The sequence below is a fragment of the Dicentrarchus labrax genome, unplaced genomic scaffold (assembly GCF_905237075.1).
Source record: "Dicentrarchus labrax unplaced genomic scaffold, dlabrax2021, whole genome shotgun sequence".
Classification (NCBI taxonomy): domain Eukaryota; kingdom Metazoa; phylum Chordata; class Actinopteri; family Moronidae; genus Dicentrarchus; species Dicentrarchus labrax.
In genome coordinates, this window is record NW_026136713.1 from 17,319,034 (window position 1) to 17,342,506 (window position 23,473).

General features: G+C 42.2%; 1 protein-coding gene across 2 annotated transcripts in view; it reads left to right on the top strand.

Moving 5' to 3' along the window:
• Positions 1-1,996: 1,996 nt before the first annotated feature.
• Positions 1,997-23,473, top strand: part of gpc4 (glypican 4) — a 32,154-nt gene continuing 10,677 nt past the window's right edge. The window contains exons 1-2 of one of the 2 annotated variants that reach the window (XM_051419239.1): positions 1,997-2,791; positions 22,757-22,915. In XM_051419239.1, coding sequence (XP_051275199.1) covers positions 2,635-2,791; positions 22,757-22,915 — 316 coding nt within the window. In that variant the 5' untranslated portion in view covers positions 1,997-2,634. The remainder of the gene's footprint in view (positions 2,792-22,756; positions 22,916-23,473) is intronic. The other variant, XM_051419241.1, reaches the window with a different exon arrangement.

Consider the following 23,473-nt stretch of genomic DNA (forward strand, 5'->3'; position numbering starts at 1 on the left):
CTAATTACCATGGCACTGGACCATTTTCTTACCTTTTGTTGGCCTATTGAGAGGAGCGCCGGGCCCACGCTCTCTCATGCACACAGCTCCAGCATCCTCCTCCTGCTCCTCAGCAACCCCTGGCTTCCCCTGCAGCAGCCGCAGTCACACAGAATGAATGGAGCCGCCTCAGGAATGTGGACACAAAAGGAGGAATGTCATTTTGCCGAGTGCTACCCCCCAAACCAATGGACGTTTGCACACACACACACACACACACACACACACACACACACACACACACACACAGAAGCACCCCACAAGTCCAGGCATGTTTAAACGCAGGGGGTAAAAAGTCTTATTATGACTTCTTTTTTAATTAAGGGATTTGAGAACGTGACTGGGTGCAGCGTTTGATCAAATTCTATATCCCATATTTGAAACTTTGCCTGAAGAAAGTGTCTAAATCTCACTGCGATGTGGTTGATTATGATGATTTAAAAAGCCGACAGTTAAGTTTTTACATTTTATTGATTTAACTGATCGGCCTTATCAGTGAAAAATAAACTTAAATCGTCTTTTCCAGGAAAAAACTACTTGCAAGGAGGGCAAAGGTCAGAGGCAGAAAGCAGCATGACAGCAGATACAACAAACTGCGCCTGAGAATAGACAAAAGAAAACACTGGTGCAAAAATATGAGGGAAATATGAGCGAAGGGGACAAGAAATGTTCTTAGCAAGTAGAGGACGAACGAGGATGTGGAGGATTTTAAGTATCTGTTGAACAGATGACATTTTGAAAAGTATTTCCAAATGTGAACACCCACATTTCAGGACACATGCAGATACACACTTGAAATTATTCAACCTTGTTGTGTCAAACAGAGGTTTTTAAGCAATTTGTGGATTATTTGAAACCACAGTAACAAGATACTTACATGCTTTAAAAAAAACAACAACAAATGTATTTCTTAGTGATCACTACTGTGTTTCTGTGGGGGGGGGTTCTCAAGCCTCCAGCAATCTAAAACAATTTTTTGACAGTTTCACAAATCTCCCCACACTGTTTGTAATCTCCATCCACTTGTAAAACTCCACCATGCTTCCAGCAGACTGTTTACTGTAGTTTACAACACTGGCCGCATTATATGACAGGCAGCTGCATATTAGAAACACAACTGCCCCGTTGCTAACAGCACACCAGCCTGACCTGTGTTTGTGTAAGGAAATGGCCTGTAATTTTGACTCCATGGTTACTGTAACACTAGGCAGCTTTTAATCCGAGAGTTTTAAACAAACTAAGATGTATTGGATTATAAAGGCGGAACTGAAATAACACATTTGGGGAAAAATATGTCTTTGATGTCATGTGCTTTTCTTGTTATGTAAATCGCTGTCATGAAAAATATATGGAAAACAAATAATGCCATAACATAATGACATTTATTTCTGTATTTCTCATCGCTGACAATCTTCAATTACAAAATGAAGTTCTTCAACATGGGGGTTTGAGGCTCCAAAGGGTCCTCAGGGTGTTTCCAAAGAGGGTCCACAGATAAAACAAGAGAAAACACTTCATCATCACTGATTTATCTAACTTATTTTATGTTAGGACAGAGGAAAAAACATACGGGAAATCTATTTAGTTCAAAGGATTTTTTATCAGCGGTGTTATCTGCACTCTGACAGTAAAAACAGATAAGAAACCCCCCGACCCCACCCCCCTGAAACCCAGGGTCAAAAAGGGGGTCTTCAAGTGAAAGAGATTTGTGATTTTAAGAACTTATCTTAATGTTTCTTTTCCTTCTGTCATCTGGACCAATAATAAAGTATTCATGTTATGCCACAGTGCAAGCTCCACCCTGAGCTCCACTCCTGATTTTCAACCATCAGTATAGACATTATATACAGAGAGAGAGAGAGAGAGAGAGAGAGAGAGAGAGAGGGTTTGAAGTCCCTGCTCCATGCTCCACCCCTGGTGTTCCTGTTTTCCAGGTCTTTGTCCCCGGAACTTGCACTCGCTCCTGGGTGTCCACTAGGGTTTTCTGCTCGCATCTGGATCCCAGTACGACGAGCATACAGTCCAGTGTCCTGTCCTACAGAAACCACGGCCTCCTCCAATTTGGAAAAGAAAGCAAGAAAAAGAAAGGAAGAAAGTAGAAGAAGAAGAAGAAGAATAAAAAGAAAACACCATCCCGGCAACTTTTCTACCGTCTCTCCTCCCGTGATTTTATACTTTTCGTCGAAGCTGTGAAGCTGAGATTCTTGCCTGCAGTTAAAAGTTTTTCACGCGTTTTTAAACCAGTTTTTCTGTCGCTCCTTCGCGGAGTTTTTCCTCCCAAATTGAGTCTGGAACTCGACATTTATCCCACAGAGCTTTTAAACGGACGTCGTTTGAGCAGTGTTTGAGGCTTTTTGTGGGGGGCTTTTTTTTTTTTTTACCTCCCTCAAAAAGTTGTTTCAGAGGTGGCCTCAGAGCTGCTGTGAATGAAGTATCTGTTGAGCTGAAGAAATCAGCGCGTCTCTCCATGAGGAAACTCAGCGTGGGAGTCGCTGAAACTTTGTCCTAACTTATACGCACACCTGAAGCGGTTATATACACCTTTTTTTTTTGTATCTTTTTTTTGTGCTGTGTAGTAGTTTGTTTGTAACGAAAATGAAGACGCTGTTGGTGCTGTGTGTAGTTTGCACGCTGGTTGTGTTTTCTGTTTCGGGGACTGCGGAGCAAAAGTTGAAAAACTGCAACGAAGTCCGCGTTGCTTACAGCTCCAAAGGCTTCAACATGAACGATGTCCCCAACAAAGGAGTCAACGGTGAGTTTTCTTTATGCATTTTTGTTCTTTTTTTTAGGGCCTGTGTTTTTTAAAACTCCAAATTGTGGTGCCCAAAGTGGGGGCCGGGGACCCCCCGTGGGTCCTGGAGAGATGTCCCGGTGGTCCTAAGGGGAATGAGAACTTTTTAACATAGCAACGTTAGCATAATGTGAGCCTGGGTAAGTAAAGTTAGTAAAAGTCTGCTCTCAGGGTTTTTTTTTTTTGCTGTCCCATTGTTAGCTTCTCTAACACAGACTGCCAGCTATTTTAAGCCATAACTCACTTTAAAATGTTTTCCAGGTGGTTTTCTTGAAGACAAAATCTTCTCAAATGTAGTAACGTTTAGCAGTCACTGACATGAAAGAGTACAGAAGACCTCGCAACAAACAGAAAAACTGTCACCTTCTTAAATGGCCATTTTGTACCTCTGTTAAAGACTTTGTGGAAACATGGTTAATCATACAGACATGGTGCTTTTCAGGGCTGCACGATATGGTACAAACATTATTGCAATTAGTTTGACAGATATTGTGATATGATTCAGGATTAGTTTGGGAATTCATCATTTTTTCTTCGCAAATTCAATTTTCAGTGAAAAAAACTATTAAAATCATGGTGATGTGACATTTTTGGGGCTTTATATCAAACAAACTTAAATCTGGAGAACAAGATTTGTTGGCCAAGTACTTCATTATAATGTTGTTCTGTCACATGTTTAACTTTTACCCCCAAAATGCAACTTTTTTTGCAGTGTCCATATTGCACTTGGCAATATTTCCATTAACTCTGCAGCCCTGGTGCTTTTGTACATTGTTAAGTTTGGGGAAACATTTGGGGATGAATTCTTGAGGCAAATGTGTTGCTGGCAACACTCCACAGCTGCAGTGGATAAATATAGTCCTCATTTAGGAAATACTTGTAGGTAATTCATAACAATAAGGAGGTATAATCAACACACAAGCTGTGCTCCCAGCTGAAAGAAGCCAGGCCTGTGTTTATTTCCAGGCTTCCTTAGTAGAGACTCCTATTGCTGTGAAGTGCAGGCAGCCTGCAGTGATTCAGTAAACACTCCTGTGCTTTGTGAACAAGACTGGATTTTTTCCCCCCCTCTCTTTGGGTAAGTCTGATTTTGTGGTTTTAACATTTTCTCTGTGGGCACATGTTGTACTTCTACTTCTACATCTGCCTCTAGTCTAGTCTGTGAGGCAGGATGTAATGCACCAGTGAGTACCTCTCTGCAATAGATGAGAGTGGCTATGTTAATAGTCAGACAGAGGTGAGAAGGCAAATCAATTTAGCTAATCATGAGTTAAACCCAAGTGATGGAAACTTACATAGGGGGGCTTTTACAGTGAAGGCTTGAGGGGGAGCAAGAGAAAGGGGGTTGGGGTTTGAAATTCCACTGTGCCCTGCATACTTTAAATCCCTCCCATCTCTCATTTCCTTTTCATTTTATGGTGGTTAAAATGAATATGCACACACATATATTCAAACCCCTAAATTCAGTCCACTTTGGCTGGCAGTTTTGCAGTGGCTCCAGCATGACGTTCTTGTTTAAAATGATAGAAGTAGGTCATCCAGGCATGACCCGCTGTCATGTTGGGGTCTTGTTTTCCTCCTTTTTTTTTTCTCCTTTGAAAAGTCATTTCCTGATGTGTGTTTATCTCAGTGGGCTTAATAATTAGCTTTTGTCTTTTCTCCCCCCTATTTTCTCACCATAAACCTTTCAGGCTCCAACTGTTCAGATTTAGCAGCATGTTACCAGCATTATTTCATCTGACAAGGGTGACCAATTTGTATGCGTCCTCGTTATTGTACCGATGTCCTTTTTATGAGTATACTTTGCATGGTAGGAGGATGTTCAGACTGTCTTTTTCCGTAGAGGCCACAACGGCTCATTAGAATTTGAGTCGGACGTAACTGTCAATGAAGGAGAGGACTTATTTTTTCCTGCGTCTCACACAAGTCTATAGGTCCTTTTGTTTTCTGCCTGTATGTCTTTGTGATGCTAAATGTCATTGAGAGTACCCCAACATGTCTGCATTGGTTGGATTTAATTGTCTTGCATCTTTGGGTTTTGAAAGAGGGGTCTGAATGAAGGCAGTTTTATTGTGCAGGTTTGTGTGCTATACACACGTGCCTTTTTCCTTACAATAGATTCCTGGTGTATGTCTGGGCCTTAGGCAGGGCCGACCTCAATGAGCAGCTCTTTGTCATTGAAAGAGACTGAGATAATTGATCCATAGAAAGCAACAAGGTCTACTGTCATTAAAGAGAGTTGGGGGGTCTCCAGAAAGCAAAAAGCAGATACAGAAGCCCCGCGCTCTTGAAATGTTTCATGTTGCTGGGGAGAAATGGCTCCAGATGTGCAGTCTGATTGAACTTCAGTCATGTTTGTCAGAGCTTCACTTTGTAACTACACTTTTTAATGGGTCAAACTCCAAACATTAATTCCCTCCTTATGATAACAGTCTGTGTTAAAATTCGACTGGATGTGAGGTTGCAGAAGGGTTAGACCATTAATTACCCACATATGTAAATCACAGTTTTAGTTTCACAGTTAATAATCAAAGAAGCAGTTCAGTGGAAAAGGTTGTTTCACTTACAACATCTGCAGAAGTTTAAACAGTCAGCATATGATTCAAAAGTTGCTGTAAAATAATTTTCTTCCACAAAAGACTGGCGGTTGTGATCAGAATATTTCTACCAAAATAATGGGCTTTTTTTTTACTTTAACCATAACTGTACAGGCTTATGTTACAGAGAAGACATACTTTGAAAATTATACAGTGACTTTGCCAGTTGTCACAGAAGTAGTTTTTGAAATGTTTACCTCCTTTGATACATGCATCATAAATCATATTGGAGGAATATGAGTCTTATTGGAGACACAAGATTTTAAACTTGCCTTTTATAACCACAAACATCTTGTGTTGTTGTTGGCGGCGCGGAGATAAGGATGTTTGTTACCATTCAAATTACCGACAGGCTCAACTGAAGCCAGACTTGAGATTCAATAAAGATGTTTTAATGTAAAACTGCTATGGAAACCCTGATTGCTTCAGCATAGACAGAATTTAGAGATACAGAGGAGCAGCAGGCTCAGTTGGTAAATTCCTTGTTGATCCCATGGTATCAATCTTTTACCACTCACGTGGAAGCAGTTCAAGACCTTGTTTCCAAGCTTCTTGTCTGCTGGATGATGATTTGTTTAGGGCCTGTGGTTGAAATACCTCACTTAAATGGGGAAATAAGTGATATTCGCAGTACTAATGATGACAGATAAATAATGTCAGTAATCATACAGAAAGTAAATGGTGGTTTTACTGTCAGAGCCTATCTGCTAATAGGAAGTGGTATTTATTTTTCTTAACAGTAATATTTGATACTGTGATAAATGTTAAAAGATATCTGCTAAGAGCTGTTGCGCAGTTGCAATAGCTCTTCAAGCTCAACCTGAAAGTAGCACAGTTAACACTGAGCAGATTGGCATCTGCCATGTCAAAGGCTACTCATTGCAGAGCTGGACTCTGCGTTTCCCCTTTTTGCAGCTCTTCAAGCAAAATCTGTTTTGGTTTACTCTGGCAGTCAGGCTTGATGTCATGCTTCAGGTATGGGACAATGGCAAAGATCAAAGAGAAGAGGGTCGTTTTCCCTCCCTTCAGCGCGAGGAACATCCCCTGCTCATAATCAGTTCAGTGCATTATGACTGAAACTCAAAGCGTGCATGACCTCAGCGCGTTGGCCTCTCGGTAAGCTTGAGACATTCTGCAGTCTCACATTGTGAGGGCTCCTTCCCACGTAGCCGGTGGCTGCATGTCCTGCATCATTACGGTTTGGGAAATAACAGGTTGTGTTATTGCTGTGACATTCAGAAGATAAGATAAGAGCAGGGAACTGGGACTCACACAGTCTGTGTGCGCTTTTATAGCTCAAACACCAATATTTAAGTGGCTCTGCTCTCCAGAACTATGGCCTGGCATTTTACCACCTGTAATGATTAACTAATGAACAACTAGCAAAGTGTCTTACTTGCCTCTCAATGTCAATCCCATAAAACTCAAACAGTCCTCTTTGTTTTATGTGAAACACTTGATCTCTTGATAAGACTTGCACATAGAGATGAGGTTTAATCTCCTATAATTTCAAAGATTGGTTGTAGAAAATCATAGAATAACTGTCTCTGCAGTAGTTGTTGCATTGTCAAATAGAAGACTCTCATGAATAGACCCGGAGCAGCTTGCAGAAACGCAGCTTTAAGGTTTTATAATTAGTTCATCGCTTCTGTGATTATTTACCAAGATTAATCTTTCACACTCTCCGCTCCCTCCTGTTCTTGCAGTCTAGGAGGTCAAAAGTCAGAAAGCAGCTAGTAACAGATAAAAAGTAGTTTATGTTGTAGCTGATACTGATTCTAACATTAAGAGTCAATTTTAAAATGACGTACTCCCTAGAAAACCCACAGTGGTTTTTTAAGATATTGCTCTTGGGAGACGAAACTCAATAAACCCACGTAGAAACACACGTTTATATGACCTCCAATTCCCAAAGTTGTAACTGTGGGCTATATCTTTCAAAAGACACTTTGCTGTTAAATGTTCCTTTTGTTCTTTCTCAGTTTGTACATGAAAGAAGAACAATGTTTTTGAGCCCAAACACTTTTTTTTGCCAGACCAGAGCGATCAAACAGATTCAGGTGTGTCATTTAAGAAACTCTCTTAGTCCCACCCATGGGTGTGGCCACAACCAATGGTTAATTCACACATGCAAGCCTGACTCATCGTAATAATAAAGAATTACTCATAGTCCATTAAAACACCATTTAAGATTAGACATTGTATGCATGGAAAATCATTTAAAACAGTTAAAGTCGTAGCGGATGCCTCAGTATTGAATCAGTGGTAAACAGACTGGCTTGCCTAGTATTAGCTAGCGGTTTTACCAGCCTAAAATACTGTTGTACCATCAAACTGAGTAGCGTTAAAAAACTGGGCTTTAAAAACTAAACCAACTTGAAAATAGTTATATGAATTGCTGTGTGGCTCGCTTTGAGTCCAAATAAAAACTTCTTTCTTAGCACAACATTATTTTGTCCCAAGAGGAATAAGTTGCCCAAACATTAATACCAATGATTGATGTGAAGAGAAAATTGAGAAAATGTGTGTGGGTTGAGATTAAATAAACACCACGCATTAAAGCCAAAGCATGAACAGTAATCTGTGATAACATTCCTGAGTGATGGGATACACTGTAGCAGCTTCTTGGTTTGAAACCATTCGAACACTTCTTTTCACTTTCCTTATATGCCTTTTTATAAAAACAGGTGTTAAAATGAAAATGAAATAAGTTTTTTCTGTGTTTTGACACACCAATTTTATAAAGTAGAATCTAAAATAAAAACACAACTCAGCGTTCATTGCTGGCCTCAGCTTTCGTCATGCCTGCATCAGGTTACATGAGGATTTAAGGGCAGAGATCCTGGAGAATTTTTAGGAAATATGTGTTATTGATGCTGAACTGAAGGGTTCTGAAAGTGTGAAGTTATAGTTTTACAGGAAACTGAAAGACGATGATCAATAGACCTTTTTCTACAGCAGCCATTTTGACATGAAACAGTAGGGTAAACACAGGTGTGACCAATGACACTAATTAAGGTTGTATTTCATTTAGTGCCTCTCCAGTGAAGCAACACGTGCAATAGCAGCACCCTGACTCTGTTTGACCTAAGTGGAACAGAACTAATTAGTTTCATTGGTAACACCTGTGTTTACCCTACTATTTCATGTCAAAATGGCTGCTGTGAAAAAGGTCTATAATGAATGAGAATTTGGTTGGAGTCTCTCCTCTCTGGTGGTATCCTTGGAGATCCGTCAAAAGCAGTGATAATGTGATGATTCCTGTTGCTCTCTGCTCTGTATATGCAATGTTCCCCTCCCTAACTGTTTGGCAGTCCTTCAGGATAATTGAGTTTAGGTATCATGAGGTTGAGGTCTTGTGAACCCAGGGGGAGCTTGGCTGCGACTTGTAGCGTCCAGATGGGGGCCAGAGGAGGGAGGGAGGGCGGCTACACGTGCCTGCCAGCTCTGCGGTATCTCGCTGTCCTTATCAGCTTCCTGCGATCGCAGCATGGCAGCTCTGAGATCAGGGGCTCTCGTGGTGTCCCGTTCTGCTCTGCCAGCAACAGCTGCCTTATCGTTTCACTTTATCACAGCATACCAAAAAAATTAGGCTGTGCATGGAAAAAGTTAAAGAATGGTACTAAAACGAACTGGTTTTCATGTTGCATGGCTCCGATTTGGTGGATGCAACAGTTTTGTCATTCAAGACCTGATTTGATGTTTGTGTAGCTTTCCTCGTCAAAATGTAACCACTGTGGAATCTTAAGTTTCCCTCTCACGCTCATTTAGTATGCTCCAAGTGTAGCATCAATTCAATAGCAGTGTGTGCATGTGTCGACTGAGTGTCCGTAATTCCATCTCTCTGCATCCTTTTCCCCCCTCCCCAAATGGCCAAGTGAGCGACAGATCAGTGGGGGGTGGATGCTGTGTGTGGGAACAATTGAGCACCCCCTTTTTAGACCGGCCTGCCTCCCCCCCTCCTCGCCACATTCCACACCGGACCACCAAGACCCGCGCATAGGGAGCCCCGGAGCTGGGAACACACGGCAACAAAGAGAGCGCTGGAGGGACTGACTGAGGCATACAGAGAAAGAGAGGGGGATTTGACTGACAGGAAAGAGTTTTGTACCAGGGCAAGTCGAACTGAATATCCAGTAGAAATGGTGGGCCAGGCAGGAGCCAGAGAGTGATTTTTTTGTGTGTGTGTGTGTGTGTGGGACACAGGCTTAGGGAATCTGGGGAGGTAACTGAAAGCATGCATACGCTGTGACTCATCGTCGCTCAGTCATACAGGCATGTACGTACAGCCTGCTGCTCTTGGTAACCCCTGTGAACACACGCGTCTGTCTGACACAATACAAGGTTTTAACCAAGGGGCCTCACGCTACATTTTTGCCGTGAGTGGATACAGTTAAACTTGTCATTCGGTGGATCTGTGTGGGTCCTTGTCTGATGCGAGCTGTGAGAAATCCTGATCTGGCTTTGTGGTTTTCCATACTTTGAGCGGAGGGGAGCGACCCCCTGAAACTCCTTGTTAACACGTCCTGTTTGCACGCTGTTAAAGTCTCTTTTCCCCCTCCCTCTGTCCCGACTGACATATCAGTTCATTTTCTTCTCCCCCTGCTCGCTCTTTAGCAGCTCCTCTGGGAGGTTTTGTTTCATTCCTAATCTTTCCTTTCTTCCTCACCCCTGGGTGATTTCCTCTCTGTTTCACCTTCAGTAGTGGTTTTCTGGTATTTTGCTGCCCCGCTCCATTCAGACATCTACCTCTCCTGCCTGCTTTTTACCTTTTGTTGTTTTCTCTGTGCCAAAAGGCTTTTAGATGATACACAATCCAAAACTAGACCGTGTCTCTTGTTAACACACATGTCCTCGTGGGTTTGTTATCAGTTCTAAATGTAGAGGAGGAACCAACACTTTCCACCTCTGATACCAAATAAACAGAGTATTTGAGCACACTAGAACTTTGTATAAGATGAAATGATGCATATAACATGAACCTATTGAACATTTATTTTGCTCACATACACAGGTGTCTTAGCTTATTAAACCAAACACAATAGTTGAGGAATTATCTCACTTTTTCTGTAGTTTTAGAGCATTTTTGACAACTATGGTCCCAATGTAAGATGAGAACATCCCTGTTCAGTGTATCAGTGAGTTTTTTTTTTTTTTACCACAGCTACTCCAACTCTTCCTTTGCCTGGTTAAACATTACCAATATATTCCCCATCTCCCACATCACCCCTCTCCGTCGTTCAGCTCCTCTGGCTGCTGATGTCCTTTTGTGCGGTCGATGCTTGGTGGTGTAATTTTTTTGTTCCTCTGATATTCGAGCCTCGGTGCGTCTCCTTTGTGTTGATCACCTCAGCGCTGGTGTCACTCAGCCAGCTGTGAGGAGTGTGGCAAAGGGCCGCGGGCTCTGATCCCAAACTGCAGGGGTGGAGTGTGAACCCCCTCTTCTGACACAACGAGGCTTCCACTCACTCACTGAAGTCATCTCATCACATCGCAGCCAGTTGGGGAGTGTGGTTATGATGTAGGTGTAACTCAACCAAGGTTAATTGATTTCCTCTGAAGCCGCAATGGGCTTGATGTCCGTGTTGATAGTCATGATCATCATTAGGATTTGTGTGACTCGCCAGAGGCCCGTGTGGTTAGGGAGAGCGGTGAGGGAGCCAAGCCAGGGACTTGCCTGGGTGTTTGGGCTGAAACCCCAGTGCTGGGTGCAGGCCAGATGAGCTGTAATCCCTGCTAATTACTCCCAAGGCCTACATCAAGAATCCCACTGACGAGGCAGTCACTCACACTTAGCTCACTTTTCCAAACTGCAGTTAGCTTAATAGGTTTCCTAATATTTACCTAATCCCTCTGTGTGCTGCTCACTCTTGGATTTATTTTCATATAAATTATATTGTTTGAGATCAAACCCCTGGTTTTCTTCTCGTGCTTCTCAGAAGTCCTTTCTTCTGTCAAACAAAAAAGCAATAGGCAGGTCTCTGGCTGCTTCACATAGCTCTGTGAATTTGACTGACAAGTTGATGCCATGTGTTAAAAGCAGGTCATCAAAACTCAAATTTAAAACATGAAGAAAACAATGGCAGGCGTCCTGCTGGCTGAGGGCCGATAAGCGAGGGAGGGAAAAAAAATCGCACACATGAAAGGATCAAATACTTTGGTAAATGATTGCTCCAAAGCTGCAAATCATTTGGTCAGTGTGTTTTGAGGGTGGTTTTTGCTGGCAGAAATATTAGTCGTTATGTGGGAATGTGAGTCAACTCGCTAGGGGTTGAAATATTGTACATCATCGGAATGGCAAGTAGCTTTGATTTATTGACACATTCAGTACATATGATCAGGAACGGACTGAGCCATCCATGACTGAGGCCCATTAAACCATTGTACCGTTAGGTTTAGACTTTCTAGTCCCTTTGACAGTCTGCGATGAGTGGTTCTCTTCCCACCGCCTCCGCTGGTGTCCAGTTTCGTAAGGCCCAACAGGTATATCAGAATCTTTGTTGCCCTTTTGTAGCTTTGAGCTTCCAGAAACCTGATCTTGTACCTGACCTCATTCTGCCTGGGGGGCTTCGCCGGGCCCCGTCCTGCCTCAACATCTGGTGGACTTCAGCTGCTTTTGGATGTCTGTTATAAACATTGTCAAAGAGCTCCCTGTCCTTAGGAGGGGTTTGCTGGCTTTTACTGGCAACGATGAAACGTATTGTTTGTGTGTCACGTCTTTTTAAAAGCTCTCATATGTTTCAACAAAGTTGGATTTTTTAAATTCTTTTTATGTGGAATTGGAGGGAGGGGTGTCGTGATTTGTTATGTGAAACTCGCACACCCAAATGCATAGGACCCGGCCACAAAGACTGACTGAGTGTAAAGCCTCCTTAGATAGTCTAGTGTGTGGCTCTCAAGCAGTGAGTGAAGCACATCCTAAAGAGGACCTATTTGTAAGCTCAACAGTAGTCCATTTCTCTGACAGCACAACAGTGTTTGCGCAGGGTCCCATGGTAAAGCACTTGGCCTTAAGTAAAGAGTGTTTTTCATCTTCTCCTTTAAAGTCTGTTTTCATTTGTGTGCCATGAGTCAGTGGAAAGACGGAGGGGCTGGTGTAGAGGGACAAGCCAGGAAGGTCTTTTGTGCCTTTTTTTCTTCTCCTCCTCTTCTCTTCCCTTGTGATAATCACGCTGTGCTGTAACTTGTCCTCTCCGTTTGTCTGCAAAACCTCTGCCTGTCTCTGCAAATCTTAAACATAACACAGTCTCGCTCTCTCTTTCACTCACTCACATTTCCTCACTTACACACACACACACACACACACACATATACGGAACAGGCAAAAGCGTCAAGGTGGAATCTGTAGTAAAAGCACTAGATCAAACACTGCAACCCTGCGGCTCATCAAAAGGCTCATAACCTGAAAGAAAGATGTGGAAAGGGTGAAAGATTAGTCCAGTAGTTAACGTGAATCATTACCCCCAGAACCCCCTCTGATAGATGGTTGTTAGGAAAAGATTCCAAGAAGAGTGATGATAGGAAAGAAAGTTTCTAAATTTGCATGCAAGTGTTTTGTGTTGTTTTTCCTTTATTTATCAATCTGTCGCACGCACAATAATAGACATAGGTGCTTGTGTTTGAAACCGCCTAGCTGAGTGTTGAGGCTTGCACAGGTCTGAATGCCTGAGTGGCAGTCAAGCCAATCACCGGTGGTTGTTGTATTTACCAGAAGGAAGTCAAACAAGTTGCAGAAAGTTTGTGTGGAGCACGCTATGAAAGTGGCCCAAATTCAAACTTCTCCCGAAACAACCCGCTTCTGTTTGAAGAATGAATTCCCCATAACTGTGTTAACATGAATCATGGCCTCCAGCGTTCTCATCGTTGGAGACAGAACTTGCACAAGTGTTGGGGTTTGACCTTTCGTTTTTATGATCTAATTTCTTTGCTGCTTTGTTTGTGTATTTCTTGACCTCAATGCTTGTTTTTGGCCAAATGTTTACTGTCAAGTAAGAAAAGCATGTTGTACTGGGGTAAGATTGCCCAATGCCCCCTGTAGTGTGACATTTTTTGACTAATTGACACTAAAAGCAGATTAACTTGTCAAGATGAACGACCTCCAAGTCCTTGTAACCTTTCCACTTCACCCCTCTTTGGTCTTTCTCTCATCTAATGTCCTGTTTTCACTCTGAACTCTGGTATGTTTTCACAAAATAGTCTCTACAGAATAAGTTGGTTTATTTAGAAAAGAGTTTTAAAAAATGCCAGAATTATTTCATAGTGTTGGTCTTCATTTTCTGTGGTATTCTTTGGGTTTTTTAACACCTGAAGTTGCCCAGCACAGTTGAATCAAGAGCCTACAGCTCTTCTCCAAACATCCACCCTGCTGTGAAGAGACTTTATGGAAATAACATTTGACATGCCACATGCACAATCTGTAATCAGAAGCTATATTTAACACTCACTGTTTTGCATGCAGAGGTCAGAGAGTCAAACACAGTCCTCCACAAGACCACAAGAGATTTCATATAAATTGTGCAGCAGGTGAACTTCTGAGAACAGCCCCGGTGGTTGGAATTTGGTTTCTGACTTGTTAAATGTACTCAGGGAAGTGCAGGAGCGAGTCGAAACCCTGACAAAGCAGTGACCTGGGAAGTGGTGTAGGCAGGGAGCTTTTGTGTGGGGAGACAAAGCCGGAGATGCAGGGCCGGGACGGGAGAGGGAAACAGACAGAGCGAGAGGCCAGGGCAATGTTGTGGAATCTCCCCAGGGGCTTCTGGGTAAATGTTCATGGATGACAGCGTTTTGGAATGTTCACAAATGGAGAGTTTTAATTGGCCAGAGGCCCCGACTGGTTTAGTAATCAGAAATGGACTCTGGTGGCAGAGGGCTCAGATTTATGGATCCCAGTGTGTGTGCTTTTGTTTGTGGGATCATGTCCCTTTTTCAGAAAATAATTCCCATGAATGAAATGTGGAAGATTTAGCATGGATAAATATTTTAATGTGACAATTTCTCACTCTGAATGAGAAAGAGTCTTGAGTTTTTCTGTGGCAGTGGTGAATGGCAAGTACTTCTGTGTTAAAAGCAGTAGATGAGACATGGAGATTGTAATGTGTTCTGCTTTGCCTCGTGCTGTGCAGCAGCAGACATGCCTTTTCTTTCTCATCATGCCATGTGACAAGCAAATTTTGGCAGTTTGGTGTTTTGACAGCTGTGTTGTGGAAGAGATTTTAATTCCTGATTTATTTAAGGAAACATCATTTTACACCGACATTATCCAAAGCCCTGTGGCTGGCTGCGTTGCTGAAAATATTCACTCCAGAGAGTGCTCCGCTAAACCAAAACTTCCTGCCTCATAAATGGATGGTGAGCATTGTTCTAAGTGGAGTAAATCTCTCATGTCACAAGCGGGGCTAGTGTTTCCTGAGCTCACCACTACTGAGAGAGACTTCCTCCCAGTAGTAGATCCTATTATTTATGGATGTTACTGATGCTCTATGTGATTGTTCTTTTGCATTAACCCCTTACGTCTCTGGTTGATGCCAAATTGTGGGTCGAATCAACATTAGTGTTGTGACTCATCATGTGAGCGATGGATGCTTTCTGGTCAGCTGACTTCATGCTGAGTGACAAACTACTGTGTCAAAGCTACATGACTACATGAATACTGCACACTGTAGTTTAGTGCTGGGCGGTAATCAATTTGTATCGCAGTATTCTTAAAGATTCTGGCTATATATGATATTAGTAATGTTTTTTTGCATGACTGGGCTTTTATATAGGTTTGTAGTGGCTTATTCTACTGTCAGGATAAACCAATATGGTAGTGATAGTAGAGATGCTATCTAACTGATATAAACTGAAGAATAAATATGTAAATGTACATCAGGAGTGAATGCAGTTGTGTTGTGTACAGTATGAACTGAAGCAAAAAATAGTATATACACTGCAATGGGTATTTCTTTATACCGTATTAAACCACACACCCATTTTAAGTATGCAAGTAAGAAGTTAAACATATACAAATATAGCATATATCCAAATAGCAGCACAAGAACAAACTGACGGAAACTTTTATTGAGTCCAACATGCAGATGTTCAGGTTGCAGTTTCAAACATTTCCTGTAAAAAGATTTTACTGCTTAACTTTAAATGTTTAAAGCCATTGCCCACTTCAGTTACATCCTTTACAGGCTATAGGCTAGTTATGAGAGTGAGTGTAATGTCTTTCCACTCCCAGGGAGGGGTCGCAGACCTACGGTATGTCTGGTGGAATATACTGCAGACACAGAGAGCGAGTTATCTGTCCAAACACTTCTGGACCTCTGAAGCCTCGCCAACATTGATACTGAAAAGTAACATTCATTATCTTGGGTTTCCTTTGTTAGGGATTCAAGATGTGAATATCATTCATGACATCAATAAAAAGACGTTAAACATTTATTAGAACGACTTTAACTATACTGTCTGTCCTTCAGCTTTTAAGTTATGTTTGGAGACACTGAAGTGAGACACATTTGAGAAATTGACAAGTTCTGGCATTGTTACCCACCATTTCATTAAAACACTTCAGTCAGATCCAGAAGTTCCCTGCCAGCACATTTCAGACTCTTTTTGACATCCCTAATGAACTGAGAGCTGAAAAGCATTATTGGTTCGGCCAGAACTGCTATAAAGTTGTCATTACTCTATTTTTGTAAGAGGCTGAAGTGTAGAAACGGAGTAGGTGGAAGTAATGCCCTGCCCTGATTATCTCCATATGAACAGGCGAGTCTCTAATAATGGTTTCCGCTTACAGCATAATGTTGTTGAACGTTTTTCTCCTTTTACCGTGATTCTGCCACAGCCCAGAGTACAGCATGTACGCAGGACATTGGTGTGTAAGACATAGACGTGCGTTACATTTTTCTTGGCTTTTACGATTCAGTTTAAATTGTTCAATCTGTTTTTGAATGTTTTAGTGGTTTCAATCTTCTTAACACGGTTTGGAAAGACCTGTAGCTCACTGCTCATTGTGAAATTCCTCAACATGTGGTATAACTTTTAATGATCTTTTTTGACCTAGCAGAACATCGTTATGCATTGTTTCATCGAATGTGAAAAGTCTTCCCTTAGTATCACTATTTCTATGCACCCGTGGTAGTAAATAATAGTCAGGTTGTCTCAGACGTCACTGGTTTTAATCCTGAAAAAAAAAAAAAAGAGCTAGGAAAGTCTAGATGAGCAATGTGAACAAGACGCACTCCCCCCCCCTTTCGACTACTACTGGCATGATGCCCTTGAGCAAGAGTCTGCGGTTGTACTGAGCAGCAGCCTGATGTGAATGTGTGGATGTTTGTAACCTTCCCTCCCCCGTGCAGCTACTCCTCCAGGTAGTAAATAAGACTGAGCTCTTAGTCAGCTCGCCTGGTTAAAGGATTTCTTGTAATATGGAGGAGGGAAATATAATATCGTACCAGAGCACTTTTCCTAACTGAACTGTGAAAGTTTTGGTGGCTCAGATTCAGTTTTTCACTTCATAGTTTTGACTTTTTTTTGTAGATTTAGTTTTTACAGCACAAGACTGATCTCATGCGGGAGATTCCCCAGCTAAACCCTGCACAATTATGGAGCCATGAAAACATTTATTCCATCAGTTTGAATAGATGTGTGGGTTTAATTTTAAATGACACATCCTCCAACCTTTGAACTGAATGGTGCCTTTTTCAGAGTTATTACTGAAAGCTGATAAAAGCGAAGCATTCTGAGACTTTTGCTTTCACAATGCTGATTTATTTATTTCTTTATTGAGGACCAAATTTTCAGAATTGTTTGAAACACTGAATTACTGGCTGAGAAACTAATTGGAAAAGCTTTTCTAAGATGGATAAATGGCATTTTTGAATGAGTCAAGAATTAATTTTTTAAAATTCAGATACAGGCCACAATTGTAGAGTTCTAACAGATGAAAGCCGGGGGAAAAATAAAGGGGTGATTTGACAGCATGCTGTAACAGGAAAGACTTTAAGAAGGGAATAACTTAGAAAGCAATTCCTATCATTTTGGAAATATAATATGCAGCTGTTTTGCAGCCTTTTAATCACTCCTTGAAATTGTGGCTTCCCCTCATGCCCCTTTTACTTTGAACAAATCATAATGCCTAGAACTTTACTCATAAGACATAATTTGTTTGAGTAAAATGCACCTTTTTCTAAAAAGTACGATCATTGACTCCTCAAAACATCACAAGCCCACAGTGCATGTCGGGATGGGGGCGCAGAACAGAAAGTTATCCAACAAATGGCACCAATCCCATAACCCCCCCAGGATAATTACACCCTAGACAGAGGTGAGGAGCAAGAGGAGAATGTTATGGCTGCAGGGTGTGCAAATTTACAACAGTCTGTGTGAGTAATGCTCAGTAGACTGGCAACACTCTCCTTTACATGTTACAGCAGGGCGCATAATATGCCAATTAATTGTCAACCTTTTGTATTCATAAGTGTTGTTGTGCATTCTTCACACTACTGAGTATGTTAGGGGCTGAATTTTATATGCTGGACTTTTGAAGATCAATCGGGACAGACTTGGAATATGTTCACACATTTCTCATGTTTTGAAATGGAATTGCCCCAGTATTCATCGTCTCAAATTACCTGCATTCCTCTGGGATTGAATTAGTATGTACATAGACTATGAGCAGCATACAGTTTATCAGTTAATTATTTACAAATGTTGATGTCTGTGTGAAAGCTTGGAGGTTTGGTTCAGTCACGGACCACCAGGCTCCAATTAGTGGCAGACATTGGCGAATGGTTTGTGACATGCGGTACCCTATGGCCTCCTTCACGGCTCCCTTAGCAGTTTTAGCGAAGTCCTGAGTTCAGAAGGGTGCAGAAATAATCCTTGAGGGACTTTTATGACTTCAGATTGCAGGATTTGAGTGTTAAGGTTTTCTATATATATTTTTTGCATGTGTCTGCGACTTTCACAGCCCTTAATTGCTTGTTTCTGTGGGGGTTTTTTGTATGTGTGTTGGTGGCGTTATTATTGGAGTGACTGGGGTTTTGTGGGGGGGGGGGTGAGTTACTGTGTGTGGTGGATGTGCTGGCTGGCGGACGGGTGGTGGGGAGGGGGGTCAGAGGACAGGACCTCTCTCAGAGGAGTGGCTGTTAACCCCTGACCTCGCTGGTTAAGCCTGCAGGGTGGTGGCGGTCGAGGCGGAGGTGGGGAGGGGGCACCCTGAGGTCCGTCTGGTTCAGGGGCACATGATGGCAGGCAGAGGGGGTGGTGAGGTGTCTAATCTGGTTTTTGTCTATGAGGCGTTTTCACCTCCCCCACCATCCTTCCTCTGAGAACAGAGTTTGAGAGGCAGGACAATGTCAAAGGGAAGTGACTTATTTTATGAGCCATTTAAAGGAGATGGTGGTCTCCCCACAAAGGAAAGACAGGGTAGCTGTGGAGAGCTGATGAATACCATGACACACAGTCACATGTTTGTTTACAAGATGCTGCTCTCACCATAAATGGCAGTTTTCTTCTTCTGAGCTACACTTGAACAATGTTCTGACTCTGAGTCTTATTACATCTTAAAGTACTTGGGAAGCTGGAGGGGTGAGAGGCCCCTTAAAGGATCTCGCCATAAGACAACTGAGAGCCAGTTCACCCATCACACAAAGACTATTCATGCCAGTGATGGTAGAGGAATGACTGATGCACGGACTGACCAGGCTTATTGTGAAATACTGAGGCTGAAACATGTCACGCAAAGTCCGGCATGATGTTGATTTTAATAGGATCTAACTGCTCTTGTTAACTGTTCACTCTCTTGTGTTCCAGCAGTGCCATTTTTTCTCCCAGCGGTTTGAGAAATTGGCTGCCAAAATGTTTTCACAAAGTATGCATTAGCTAAGAATCTTCAGTTTTCAGAGACTTAATCCTTTGAGCTAACAATGTGACATTTGTACAGACATTCCTGTGAAATATTGACCATCTCACTTTTATTTGTGTACTTTGGTAACTAGGGCTATTTTCCACGTGGATATAGCCCTTTTGATTGTACGCCTCTGCTGTGGGCAAGCAGGGGGCCCTGCTGGAGGAGAGACTGGATGGCTGTTTCACCTAAAAGTTCTCTCTCTCTCTCTCTCTCTCTCTCTCTGTGTGTGTGTGTGTGTGTGTGTGTGTGTGTGTGTGTGTGTGTGTGTGTGTGTGTGTGTGTGTGTGTGTGTGTGTGTGTGTGTGTGTGTGTGTGTGTGTGTGTGTGTGTGTGTGTGTGTGTGTGTGTGTGTGTGTCTCCCTGTACCTCCAATCATGCTGGTACAAAGAGCCATGTGTTGAGCAGTGATGTGATGTGTGAATATGTTTAGGTAGGGACTGCCAACTATGCCTGGGTATGTCTGTGTGTGTGTGCATATGTGTACAGGAGGGGGTCGGGTAGAATGGGTGAGGGTTGGAGAGAGAGAGAGAGAGAAGTTTGGGGAGAGGACTGTGAGAGAAGGAGTGACTTGAGGCTTATTTGGACTTGATCCCAGACAGAAGGGTCCAGTTTATGGCGCCAGGGTGCATCCCTCCCTCTGGTGCCCTGTTTAGATGATTATATTGCCATGAGTCACTTCTGACCCTGAAGTTTAATTTTTGAACATTTGAGCTACTATTTCAGACATGCAGGGGACTTCTCTGAACATATTTTGTGCTGTTCAGTTGGATGCTGCTGAAGCCAAACTAAGTCACCACAGACTTTTAGGGAACCTGACCTACAAAGGTGTTTTCTCCTCATATGTATAGTATGTATGTGTAAAATGACAAAAGGGAACAAAGTTTAGTCTTGTTTTTGTGACAGAAGTCAATGGGTGTTTCTATTACGTGCACAAAAGGAAGGAAAACAACCTCAAGATGTGATAGAAAAACAAATTCTCATGGCTCAGGTTGTTATGGCGACGCATTAAACATGGTGACCGCCAGTGAAGGTAACAGAAACATCCCACAGTGGATGATCAAACCGGAGGAACTGTGACATCCTGAACCAAAATACTGCCAAGTTTAACCTAATAACAGGTTTCTTTCTTTCCGTTTTCATGGTTAGAAATACACTTAAATTCAAATTTCAACCGATGTTTCATCCACACAAACCTTTTGTACAAACCAAAAATATTTAAATATTTGAAATGAAACCATCCTGTTGTCTTATTACTTGGTTGTCTCGTGGTCTGTTCACTTGTCATTCATAGCTAGATAAGTCCTCTGTTGATCCCTTACCCTGGAAATGAGCAAGTAAACATACAATCACAGTTAATATGAAGAGCTGGTAAAATAAACACAGTGACATTGATTGCTGTGGGTATAAAGGGATTCTGTAAACTTTTATTAAATGTATTTATAGTAACCATTTAGATGTGTCAATTAAGGCTCTGAGAGTCTGGGAATATTTGGTTTAGGTACCTTGAAAATGCTTTAAAATGTTGCTTTTAAAAGGCTGTATGAACCCTGTAATAGGCAACAAAATACAACATTTGTTCATGCCTCACATGCTAACAAAGCAGGAATAAAAGCGAGGAAGTCATCTTATACTTCCGGCACTGGCACGAGCAGGACGCTTATCCAGTAGCTCCGTGCGTGTCGTGTTGTTTCTTGAATTTCCCTCAGGATAAATAAAGTATCTGTCTATCTACCATTAAATAGCATAACAAGGTTTGCCATTTAGATCCTTTATATGCTTCATACTTTTTTGCAGTCTTCTGTTGTTACTTGGAGGAAGTTACTTTTATGGTATTTTTTTTATTTTTTATTACAACTGTTGTGAAGCAAATACAGTGAAATTAAAGGAACTGCAGGGAAGAAATGCCTTTATTGATAACAGTTAGATAAGTCACAAGACCCAGTTAACACCTGTTCACAATTAGATTTTCCTGTAGCTTTAAATGAAACACTGACACATTTCTAGGTTTAATATAAAAGAACCACGCAGGGTAAACCTGGAGTCAGCATTGTCTCTTTAGGCTGAAATTTATTCTGTGGGTGTTTTAATGAGTCTTTTAATGATTGCTGGAAAACATCACAGGTAATATTAAAGCTCCAGTCCATGTAAGTAGCAGTAACCTGTGCATGCACACAGTCCTCGAGTCAGTGAGCACGGCCTGGTGGGGAAAACTAAACAGGCCGTTGGTGCCTGGATGCAGTGAAAGGATCCCTGTGTTCTCCCAAATTCCGACAGCTACGTTTAAAACAAAACATTATTGCAGCTGCGACTTTGCATTCGTCCTCCCCTGACCCTCCTTTTAATTTGACGTTTAACTCACTTTTGAGAAAGTTGGCAGTTGCTGTTTTATCAAAGACAGTATTTAGCTTTTGAGTAATGGTTTTGATTTGGAAAACCGAGTAAAAAGCCGTGTCCACCCTAGCGGAGATCTGTCTGAGAGAAATGTCTGTCTGCACAAGCATTTTCAGAACATATCTTCCAACACACAAAAACACTTCACATCTCTCCCGATTGCCATGTGAGGGCCACTTAATCTAAGCAGCTTTTCACTGTTTCCAGCAAGTGGCTTTCTGCTGGTTTTAAAGTGTTTGTTTACAGAGCCAGCATTAACAAAGAGAGCATCATCCATTCAAAAATGTATCACATGACTGTCAGATGCCTGAGATCACATGGAAATCATACATATGCATTTCAGAAAGGTGCTTGGTGATACAACAGACAGAAGACTGTGGCTTTCTTGCATTTTTAAAATGCTGCTGTATATGGAGGCAAAGCCAAAATGATGGAGGGAAAAAAAGCCCTTTTTAGATTTATCTGCATCTATGTGTCAAAGGGTTAGGGTTAGGGTGGAGTCAAAGTGGGGGGAAGAGCTAATCCTCTCCTCTTAAAAGTCTGTGTTTTAGAAGGACATCGCACTCAGAGAAAACTACAGCACTGAACTATCAATCAGGACAGGGAAGTGCCAGGATAAGAGCAAGGCTTTATAAAGTGGCCGGCTAAAGACTGCTCTGGGCTGAGTGTCGCAATTAATCCACTTAAGTGCAGTTAAGGGGGTTTTCACAGCCAAGGTGCAGGTTGATTTGGTGAGGGGTGAAGTTGTTACTTTGAATGGTTTCATCCCAGACAAAAGCAAGAAATTGGGTTAATGGTGGATGTATATGTGTGTAACTGCACAGACATTAACAAAGCCACTCTATAGATGTACAGATTGTGAATGGTTATTTAAATGTAATCATCACTTTTAGAGGCCGGTCGTTGTGTTCTGAACTTTGTCTGGTCTTATTTTTCTATTCTAACATAACCGATGGGAGGTGTTTTGCATTGATTTGATTCGTTATGACAGTTTCCTGGATCACATGTTGTTGAACGGTGTATTCTCCTCGTCTTTTCCAGGAGCCCCCTTGAAAGTGTGTCCGCAGGGTTTCTCCTGCTGCACGGTGGAGATGGAGGAGAAGCTGAGCCAGCAGAGCCACACGGAGATCAAAGCTCCCGTCTCCAAGCTTAGCACCAACCTACAATCCACCTTCAAACAGAGGCACGACCACTTTGACAGTAAGCAAACACACTTACACCAACAAACACACACACGCACAGCAGCCACTGTTCAGGCTACATTGTGTTGCTGGCTAGCGTCCCTAAAGCAGCACTTGTGTTGCATGATTTTTGACGGACGCTCCCACCTGCTAGTGCACTGCCCGGAGCGGAGACAGTCAGTCTGTGTCCGTTGGCTCGTCCACCTGTCTCTCAATGTCTCAGCTCCCTGCCTCATCGTCCCCCACTACCCGCTTCCCTGCCCTCCAGAGACACATGCACGCTTCCAGACGGACCACACACATCCTCAGATTTAGTCTTCTCTGTACTTCCTGTTCCTCTGTGTGTGCACACATGTGTGTATGCCTGTAAATATTGGGATCAGGTTTCCTTGGGAGTGCATGGGAACATGCAACAGTGCTGAGTCACCAAGGAAGTGGGGCAGCTCTGAATACCTTCATCCACCCAACCGTGCTACCACCGCAGCTCTGCAGGAAAGAAATTTGATGAGATAAGATAAGAATTTTCTCAATCAGATAGATAGAAAAGTAAGAACACGTTGGATTTAAAAACATTTTT